The following is a 10366-nucleotide window of genomic DNA, read 5'->3' as shown; positions in this document are numbered from 1 at the left end:
TGGCTGGCGGGCGCGGCGCGGGGCGGGGCCGGCGGGGAGTAAAAGCGCGGCGGCGGCGCGGGGCGGTTTTGAAGCTGCGCAGCGCGGCCGGGAGGGAGCTCGGCGGCTCCCGCACCCCTCCGGGGGCTCCGGAACGCTTCGGGCCGCTCTCGTGACGAGGACTGGGTTTTCCGCAAGGCTGCTTTTTCGTCTTCTTTCTTTTTAATTTTTTTTTCAAGTTTTTTTTTTTTTTTTAATTTTTTGGGGTTTTCATTCCCTTTTCCTGCGAGAACAAGCCCCCCCCCCACACACCACCAGCCCAGCTCCCCGCAGCAGCGCCCGCCGCGGGCCGTAGGCGTGTGTAGCAGAATCACAGTCATACAGAGGGAGGGAGAGGCCGCCAGAGACCACCCTGCCCCCGGCGACCCGGAGGATGCCGCTGCGGTGCTGCTGCTAGAGGACACGCTGGGATTGAGCTCGGCTCCGAGACTCTCTCTCTCTTTCTCTCCCGCTCTCTCCCTCTCTCCCTTCTCCGCGGAGGGGTCCCGGACGGTGGTGAGGCCCTTCCACCGTCCTCCTCTTCCTCCCGTCCTCCGCGGCCGCGGGAAGCCCCTCTCCATGATGCAGGCTCGCTACTCCGTCTCGGACCCCAACGCTTTGGGAGTGGTGCCGTATTTAAGCGAGCAGAACTACTACCGGGCTGCCGGGACGTACGGCGGCATGGGCAACCCCATGAGCGTCTATTCGGGCCACGCCGAGCAGTACGCGGCGGGCATGGGGCGCTCCTACGGCCCCTACCACCCGCACCAACCCACCGCCCCCAAGGACCTGGTGAAGCCACCTTACAGCTACATCGCCCTCATCACCATGGCCATCCAGAACGCCCCCGACAAGAAGATCACGCTCAATGGGATTTACCAGTTCATCATGGACCGCTTCCCTTTCTACCGAGAGAACAAGCAGGGCTGGCAGAACAGCATCCGCCACAACCTCTCGCTCAACGAGTGCTTCGTCAAGGTGCCCCGCGACGACAAGAAGCCGGGCAAGGGCAGCTACTGGACCCTGGACCCCGACTCCTACAACATGTTCGAGAACGGCAGCTTCCTGCGCCGCCGGAGACGCTTCAAGAAGAAGGACGTCTCCAAGGAGAAGGAGGAGGCCCGGGAGCGGCTGCTGAAGGAGCAGCCCAAGCCCCCCGGGCTGCCCGGCGCCGACCTCCCCAAGGAAGCCTCCTCCTCCTCTTCCTCTTCCTCCGCCTCGGCGCCGGCCTCCGAGAAGAAGGTGGTGATCAAGAGCGAGACGGCGTCTCCCGAGCTGCCCGTGATCACCAAGGTGGAGACGCTGAGCCCGGCCAGCGGCGGGGCCCTGCGGGACAGCCCCCGCAGCGCCGCCTCGCCCCCCGCCGCCGCCGCCTCTCCGGACGCGGCGCTGCCCGAGCATCACCCGGCCGGCAACGGGCTGCCGGGCTTCAGCGTGGAGAGCATCATGACCCTGCGGACTTCCCCCGCGGGCGACCTGAGCCCGGTGAGTGCCGCCTCGGGCCGGACGGGCGGCGGGCTGGCGCTGGGCTACCCCGCGGGGCAAGCGGGCTACGGCGCGGCGTGCGGCCAGGCGCTGGACACTAGTGGGAGCTACCACTGCAGCATGCGGGCCATGAGCCTCTACAGCGGCGACAGGCCGGCCCACATGTGCGCCCCGCTGGAGGACGGGCTGGCGGAGCATCCCACCGGCGCGCCGTCGCCGCTGGGCACGCTGAGCCTGCCCGCGGGGCAGGACGGAGCGCTGGGCACCGGGCATCCCCACGGCGGCGGCGGAGCTGGAGGTGGAGGGGCGGCGGGGGGACAGCCCGCGGCGTCTTCTTGGTACCTGAACCACGGCGCTGAGCTGAGCCACCTGCCCGGGCACACTTTCGGCTCTCAGCAGCAGACTTTTCCCAACGTGAGGGAAATGTTCACGTCGCACCGGCTGGGGATGGAAAGCGCGGCGCTGAGCGAGCATCAGGTGAGCAGCAACTCCGCCTGTCAGATCCCCTACAGATCCGCGCCCTCCCTATACCGCCACGCCGCCCCCTACTCCTACGACTGCACTAAGTACTGAGTAGCCGACGCCCCCAGCGTAGCCCCGTTAAAAAAAAAAAATTAATAATAATAATAATTAAAAAAAAAAAAAGATCGGGAGAATGAAACCCACAGCAATAAAAATAAATCTGACAGCTTCCCCGTGGACTTTGCGGCCACAGAGTTTGAAGATCCCAAAAGCCCCGTTTTTAGGCTTTCTTAAATTTCGGACGAGTAGATTTTACTTGAAAAAAGGGGGATCTCTCATTTGAAAAAGAAAAAAAAATAAAAAAAAAAGAAAGAAAGAAAGGAAAAAGGTTAAAAAAATTATATATATATATGTCTATCTAAAAGTGGCAAATTTTATATGCTAAAGTATAGGGGGTCTCAGAAAAATAAGTTATGGACCAATATCGCAACGACCATTTATACGTTTTAAAAGGAAAAAAAAGTTTATAAATATATATATAAATATATGTCCTGGGTATTTTTTGAGTTCTCTGTCGTGCTGTAAAAAATATGTGGATTTCTAATCAGGCTGATTTTCAGAGCCATTAATATAATATTTAAAGTTGAGTTCACTGGATTATTTTTGTCTCGCCCAACGGTTCTTAACTTCCAAATTCATGACAAGTGATTTCTTCTTCTTCTTCTGTGTACAATTATGCAATAGATTTTCTTTCGTTTTAGAGCTGTTCTTTTCGCAAGACGAGGAAATAATTTATTTTTTGCTGGTGGATTTTTTTTTTAAGGAAAAAAATAGACAAAGTATCTGATACTTTTTATTATTATTTACGACGTGTGATGTTTTGTATAATAGATTTCACCTTTACCATTTCTAAGGACTATTTGCTTTAACCTGCTTCAAAGTTCGTTTGTCTTATGTGGTCCTAATTGTTGTACTTACCTTAAAATAAATCCATGCTGGTTTTTTCTGCTCCAAGTCTGGCGCTTCTCTGTGTATAAACTGGGGATTTTTTAACAGTTTGTTTTTTTTTCCCCCCTTCTTCACGCAGAAAACCTGGCAGTGGTTGATTTTAAAACAAAAAACGATTTCCCTGAAGCTTTCTGAGCTTTCTTTCTTGGAGACAAGCTTGAATTCACGTGAAGAGCTGGAATTGTACAACCGGGGAGGGTGGGGAAGGAAAACCACGGCGGGGCTGAGCCCCCTCAATCCCAAATCCCTGCCAGCGTGAAATTTCGGGAGTTTTCCCAGGCCTGCCATGGGGAAAACAGGAAAACAGGAGGCGCAGGGAGGGGAATTCCTGCTCCTCTCGCCCCGTCCTTGCGAGCGCGGGGCTCTTTCCAGGGCAGCAAACACCCACCCCCCCCTAAAAATCCATTTCGTTTATTTATTTGGTTTTCTTGCAAGGAATCCCCAGTGCCCGGGAGTGAGAGCGATCATTCCAACCCGGCCTCGCTGCGGAGTCTTAGAAAGGTGGAAAGTTCACTCGAGAATCATTTCGGGTTTGAAATCCTCTCTTGGTTTGAAGCATTGGCTGATTTTGAACTTTTTCTTCAGCTATTGACGCTCCTGTTCCCAAGGCCGGGCACTGCCAGGTATTCTGGCTTTTCCCAAATCATCCTTTAACCTGTTCAAGCCTTTTAATCCAGGGCAAAACGCCGGATTTAGCAATCCCGAGAGCCTGGGAATGCCGGCAAAGCCTAAAGCCGAGTTTAGGAGGTCTTTGGAGCTTTTCGAACGCAGCTCTCTGGAGCCAGGCTCTTTTCCTAGCTGTAAAATCCCATCCATGCAGCTTTTCCAGGAGGAAAAATCCTAACAGTGCCCCATCCCACCTCCCGCAGCCCCCCACTGCCCCTCAAAACCCTTTCTTTTTTGGTTCGGGAGGGGTTATACCCACGTCAGGCTGTTGAAATCGATGATTTTAATTGGTTTTGACCGGTTAAATTTCGCCTGCGCTTGAAAGCTGGCAAAAAGCAGCGAAACTCTCGATTTAAATGAGGAAAAAATGTCTGAACCTCACTTGATCTGTATTTTAAGGAACATTCTTGTAAAAATACTCCTCGCCGTTTTTCCTGGCTCTCAGAGGGTGTTTTTTATCTAATTTTATATTTTCTTCTTTTTTATTAGTTTTTTTATGAAATAAAAGTCAAAGTCCTCTCTTAATAAGAGAAAATACAGAGTGTAAAGGATTAAAAAATAGGGAAATATAGGGAGCAAAACGGTGAAAAGAAAATAAATAGGAGAAAAAGGGGGAGAAAATACGAATTGGGAAAGAATTCTTCCCCAGTCCAGACTGTCTTCCCGTGGGATTTTTTTTCCTGCGTGGACCCCGGGGTGGCTGTGGGGGGAGAGGGCTGAAGTCAGGTGCTGCTGTGGCTTTTCCCACACGCCTCGAACAATGCTCCCACATCTTCCCACCAGGGCGCTGGGAATTTGGGGACCCTTTTCCTCAGGCAGGGATGGGATGCGGGAGCGGGATCAGGGACACCCCAGGGCTCTGCAGCCTCCCCCCACGCTGCTGCTGGACAGTTCCTGTCATCCCTTTTTGCCCCAAAACTCCTTTCTTTTTGGTGTTTCTTTCCCCACTTCGCCCCGCGGGACGCTCCCGCACGGGATCTGCGCCGCTCCCGTCCCTCTGGAGCGCTCCTGGGGGGCTGGAGCATCGTCCCTCTGCTGTGTCCCTGGCCCCCGTCCCCAAACACCACACGGGGAGCCTTTTGGGGTGAGCTGGTGATTCTGGAGAGCCCTTTGGGGTGGGCTGGTGTCTCACGAGAGCCTTTTGGGGTGGGCTGGTGTCTCAGGAGAGCCCTTTAGGGTGGGCTGGTGTCTCATGAGAACCTTTTGGGGTGGGCTGGTGTCTCATGAGAGTCTTTTGGGGTGGGCTGGTGATTCTGGAGAGCCTTTTGGGGTGGGCTGGTGTCTCATGAGAGCCTTTTGGGGTGGGTTGGTGTCTCACGAGAGCCTTTTGGGGTGGGCTGGTGTCTCATGAGAGCCTTTTGGGGTGGGTTGGTGTCACAGAAGAGCCCTTTGGGGTGGGCTGGTGTCGCAGGGGAGGCGAGAGGATCCTTTGGCGACTGTTTAAAAGCCGCGATAGGGATCTCGGTGCCTCGCTCAGAATCTGTCGCGACAGGTGACTGCAGCCTGGCCGGAGCAGAGGGGAAGGAAGGAAGGAGGAAGGCCCAGGGTAACTTTTGAAGGCAGCCATGACCAGATTTGGCTTGCAGCCCGCTGAAGGAGCAGCACAACCCCCCCAGTGCCCCTCTCCCCCAGGTCAGGGGGGCAGGCTTGGCCCCGGGGACTGGCTGATGCTGCTGCGGGGCCGGTAGCCCCGGGTTGGGGCTCAGGGGGGCTCCGGGAAGAGATAAGGATGGGTTTCCTAATTTTTTTTTTCTTGTATTACCATTCACCACCGGGTTTGCCAACCTGTCCCAAACCCCAGCCAGTTTCGGTCCTGAGACGAAGAGTTTTCCATTTCATCCCCACAGCCCAGTCAAGGGAGCGTTTCCCTGGTGCTCCAGGCCCCGGGTGGAACACATTCCCTCCAGGAATTCCCCCCAGGCCTCCGCACAGCCCAGCAGAGCTGCCTCGTCCCTCCCAAGCAATCCCACCTTCCCTGGAGCTCGTGGGACGGCGCCGGCCGAGCGGTTTTTGGGGAAGGCCACGAGCTCTTCTGTCATTTCCGAAGGGACTTCGCAGAAAATCCACACCCCGCTCTGGAAGGCCGGGAGAGAAGGAAATACATCCCTGATCCCGGGCGGTACCGAGCGACCTGGCATCTGTGCTCGGCCAGGGATGAGGGGCGGGCAGCTCCGGGAGATCATCCCTGAGGAGCCCGGCCGGGATGCGGCAGGAATGAGGAGCTCTGGGTCACATCCCTGAGGAGCCCGGCCGGGATGCGGCAGGAATGGGGAGCTCTGGGTCACATCCCTGAGGAGCCCGGCCGGGATGCGGCAGGAATGGGGAGCTCTGGGTCACATCCCTGAGGAGCCCGGCCGGGATGCGGCAGGAATGGGGAGCTCTGGGTCACATCCCTGAGGAGCCCGACCGGGATGCGGCAGGAATGGGGAGCTCTGGGTCACGTCCCTGCTCTCCCCCAGGAGAATGGGCAGGAATGGGGATCACAGATTTACATTCCTGCTCCCCCCAAGGCTGGGATTCAGCAGGAATGGGAAGCACTGTGTTTTGCCCTGCTCCCCACATCCTGGGGTGCTGCAGGAATGGGGAGCTCTGACTTACACCCCCGTTTCCCCTGGGCAGGACTAATGCGGGAGTGGAGATCACTGATTTACAACCCTTGTTGCTCCCAAAATTGTGATGCAGAAGGAGTGGGGAGCTCTGATTTTTGGCCTGCTCTCCCCATCCCGGCATGGATCAGGAATGGGGATCACTGATTTACACCCCTTCACTGATTTACACTCCTTCTTCCCCATTTCCTGGGATGGATTAGGAATGGGGATCACTGATTTACACCCCTTCACTGATTCACACCCCTTCTTCCCCATTTCCCGGCATGGATCAGGAATCGGGAATTCTGATTCACACTCTTCTTCCCCCCAAGACTGGGATGCAGCAGGACTGGGAATCCCTCATTTCCACCCTTTCTTCCCCCCTTTCCCGGGATGCAGCAGGAAAGGGAAGCTCTAATTCACGCCCCTTCTTTCCCATTCCCCGGGATGGATCAGGAATGGGAATCCCTGATTTACACCCCTGCTCCCCCAATCCTTAGGTGCAGCAGGATTGGGAATCCCTGATTTCCACCCTTTCTTCCCCCGTTTCCCGGGATGCAGCAGGAACGGGGAGAGCTCATTTGCGCCCTGCTCCCGCCGGGGGCTCCGGGCGGGACCTCTCCTGGCTGCTGCTTTAAAAGGGGCTCGTCAGCTGGAGAGGAGGGGAAACCCATCCAGGAGCGCCTCCATCGCTGGCTCCGCGTTGTTTGTTTATTTTTTTTTTTCCTTTTGTGTGCGTGTGTGGGTTTTTCTTTTTTTTTTATTTTGTTTTCTGTTTAGAGAAAGAGCGACGGTACCAACAACATCAAGGAGAAGCCCCCTCTGTCGCTTTTCCCCGGCCCCCCCGCGGCGGTCGGAGCCTCTCGGAGGCTGATCCCGTGCGGATAACGCAGCTAAAGAGCTCCAGCGATGCCGCCGGCAGGGAAGGGACACCAGGGATAACACGCAGCACACGAGCTGGGAAGAAGGAGCGGAGAGAAAAGCCGCATCCCCGCCTCCAAGGATTTCCCACCGCCAAGAGGGGGAAAACAAGGGAGGAAACAAGAATTTGACTGGGGGCGGGAGCTCGGGGAGAGAGCGGGAGCCCTGCGACTGTCTCCTGCCGTACACGCGAGTATTTATTGTTCTGCTAATCCGTGCCTGGAGCGTCTCAAGGAGCGGGGGACTCCCCGAGGTGCGGAGAGGAGGAGGCTGAGGGGGGAAGACCCTCGGTCGCTGCTCTGAGGATGCTCCGGGCGGCTCAGGGCAGCCGCGCTCTGCTCCATCCCTCCCCGCCGAGGATGCTCCAGGGGCGGCGGGGCTGCCCGGGCGTGCTGCTCCGCAGTGAGCCCCCAGATCCCTCCTTTCGCCTCTCTCTTTATTTATTTGGGGCTTTACTGAGCTTTTGGCACGGCGGGCGGGTGCTGCAGCTCCCGGGGGCCGCGGGGGTGCGCAGGGCGCGGGGGGGGATGCGGAATTAGGGGTGTTAGAGGGGTGACTTCCAGCCAGTGAGAGGGGAGACCCCCACACCCCCTCCCTGCGCACCCCGGCTGCGTTTCCCAGGCTCTCCTGGAGGTTTCAGGACCCATCGGAGCTCCGCAGCATCGCGCTGGGTTTTACCCCGGTGATGAAAAATCCTTCTCCCGACGGGGGAGAGACATTGGGCCAGAAACCCCACGGCTGAAGGGGAACTTGCAGGGAAATCCGGGCATGGCATCGCCAGGGCCGGGTGCTGCTGGGGGACACCCGGAGCTCGGCTTTTACCTCCTCCCCTGCCAGGTAAAAATCCCGGCAGGCCCGTGGGAGCTGCGCTGTTGGGATGTTTCTCTTTGAAGGAGGAAAGGATCCCCCTCAGGCCTCTTCTTCCCTCCCTCGGAGAAAAGATGCTCCACAGGACAGGGGGTCCCGCCGGTCTAAACCCGCGGGGGGACTGGGGACACAGGCGACACCTCCAACTGCATCGGAATCCCTCGGGGCCTCGGATTAAAGCTGTTACGTCAGTAGATGTAAAAAAAAAAAAAAAAAATCCGACAACAGAAAACACAGCCCCAAACCTGGACGTTTATACAGAAAAAGAGCATCACAAATTCCTAATGTAAGCACCGGCCAGCTGTGTGCACTTGTAAAGTTGTTATAATCCCCCTCCTTGTTATAAACAGGAAAGTACATAATATAAAGCAACAGGCCCGCATTCACAAATACTGACCCTCCTCCCCGGGCCTGCCAAATTCTCCTTTTGCTGCAGCTCTGCCTGCTCGGGCTGCGAGTGGGGCTGCACCGGGGGTCCCCCTTCGCCCGTCCCCGGGGGTCTCCTCGGGGTGAAACCCGGGAGCGGGAGGTGCCAAGGACTCCTCCACACCTGATCCCCCTTCCCTTTTCCTTCCTCGCCATCGCAGCTCTGCCTCCTCCCCTCACCCACCCCTTTCTCTTCCTTTCTTCATATTTTTTTATTTTTTTTAAATTTTTGCGCTGTTGAATGCCCCAGTTTTGCTGCGGGGATCCCTGCCCGCTGCTCCCCAGCTCCAGCAGTGAACATCCTGCTCTGCTGTGTGTGCTTACAGCGTCAAAGGGTGGACGTGATATTTCAAACATCAGATCAGTGCGTTTATATATTGGGTGCCCGGAAATTTTTCCAAATAAACACAGCTTGATTCGACTTGGGTGGGCAGACTTATCAACAGACTAATTCTATAAACAAATGAAGGAATAACCCGGAGACCATTGGCTGGTACCAGCGAGACACGTGGAGAGAGCTCGGAGTTTTGTAGCAATGAAATTTTAATTAATGTGGGTGGGCTGAGAACACAAACGACTGTTTATCAGAGACAATTTATTTTCCAGCGCTAAGTCAACATATAATAGCAAACTTACAACAATTATTTAACTTTTTTTTTTTTCCTCCTTTTTTTTTTTTTTTTTTTTTTTTTTTAAGAGCTATGAAGCAGGGACAGAGGCAGAGCGAGCTCCTTCAGGCAGGGCTGGGAGCTGAGCTCGCACAAACAGCTCCCCGGTGGACTCGTCCCACGTTCCTGCCCTACCCCGTCCCTTCGCTGGGCTCCGAGGGGGAAGAAGAGGAGCTGCGAGCCCGCCGGCCATGAGCCACATCTACGGCAGCCACCTCTCCCCCCTGGGCAGCCCGTCCATGGTTTACCTGCCCGCCGCGCTCGGCTTCGCCCCCGGGGGGGCGATGTCCCGGCAGGACCCCCCTCAGAAACCCCCGTACAGCTACATCGCCCTCATCGCCATGGCCATCAAAGAGGCTCCGGAGCAGAAGGTGACCCTGAGCGGCATCTACCAGTTCATCATGGACCGCTTCCCCTTCTACCACGACAACAAGCAGGGCTGGCAGAACAGCATCCGCCACAACCTCTCGCTCAACGATTGCTTCGTCAAGGTGCCCCGAGAGAAGGGCCGGCCCGGCAAGGGCAGCTACTGGACCCTGGACCCGCGCTGCCTGGACATGTTCGAGAACGGCAACTACCGCCGCAGGAAGAGGAAGCCCAAAGCCGCGAGCCCTCCGGACGCCAAGGGTGCCGAGCAGCCCGGCCCGCCCGCTCGCCCCGCCGAGCCCAAGCGGGCCAAGCTGGGCGAGCCGCGCCCGGCCGGGGGCACGGCGGCTGCTCCCGGGGGGCTCCCCCCGCTGCCCCCCGCTGCCGCCCCGCCGCACAAGAGCGGCTCCCGGGGCCGCAGCTTCAGCATCGAGAGCATCCTGGCGCAGGGGCTGCGGCCGCCGCCGGTCGGGGCAGCCCCCAAGGCGGCCCGGGAGAGCCCCCCCGGCTGCCTCGGCGGCTCGCTGCTGGCCGGCGGCGGCTTCGGGCCGGCCCTCAACGCGTCCCTCATGCTCGACTCCCAGGTGCACGGCAGGCTTTACCACATCGGCATCCCCTTCCTCTCCTGCTTCCCTCTGCACTTCTCCGAGGCGGTGTTTAATTTCCAGTAGCTGTCCCCGCAATTTAATGCCCCCCCACCCCACGCCCCGAGCGCTGCTCCGGGCCGGGAGAGATCGGACTCAGAGCTCACCACGCGGGTAAAGACCTAAAAGTCCCCCTCCCAAAGCGATATTTTAAAGGTGACTCAGGATTTCAGGGCATTTTCAAGGCGCGTCTTGCTGCGGATTCTCTTTGGCGGGTGCCTCGCACCCCCTGCCCGAGCGACTGTGG

At 57.3% G+C, this 10366-nt stretch overlaps 2 protein-coding genes across 2 annotated transcripts; both read left to right on the top strand.

Moving 5' to 3' along the window:
* Window positions 1–313: 313 nt before the first annotated feature.
* On the top strand, window positions 314–2929 carry FOXC2 (forkhead box C2). Its single transcript, XM_041400684.1, has one exon. The coding sequence runs from the start codon at window positions 598–600 to the stop codon at window positions 2074–2076; it is 1479 nt and encodes a 492-aa protein (XP_041256618.1). The 5' UTR covers window positions 314–597; the 3' UTR covers window positions 2077–2929.
* Window positions 2930–9202: 6273 nt separating this feature from the next.
* Window positions 9203–10146, top strand: FOXL1 (forkhead box L1). Its single transcript, XM_041400685.1, has one exon. It carries the CDS (start codon window positions 9301–9303, stop codon window positions 10144–10146), a length of 846 nt encoding a protein of 281 aa, XP_041256619.1. The 5' UTR covers window positions 9203–9300.
* Window positions 10147–10366: the final 220 nt, after the last annotated feature.

This window comes from Onychostruthus taczanowskii, unplaced genomic scaffold (assembly GCF_017590055.1).
Source record: "Onychostruthus taczanowskii isolate IOZ18803 unplaced genomic scaffold, ASM1759005v1 scaffold18, whole genome shotgun sequence".
In the NCBI taxonomy this organism is placed as follows: domain Eukaryota; kingdom Metazoa; phylum Chordata; class Aves; order Passeriformes; family Passeridae; genus Onychostruthus; species Onychostruthus taczanowskii.
This window is presented reverse-complemented; position numbering and strand designations above follow the sequence as displayed.

What these genes read in the sequence shown, in the direction of transcription:
- FOXL1 (XM_041400685.1), top strand. Translation starts at nt 9,301, where the DNA reads ATGAGCCACATCTACGGCAGCCACCTCTCCCCCCTGGGCAGCCCGTCC.
- FOXC2 (XM_041400684.1), top strand. Translation starts at nt 598, where the DNA reads ATGATGCAGGCTCGCTACTCCGTCTCGGACCCCAACGCTTTGGGAGTG.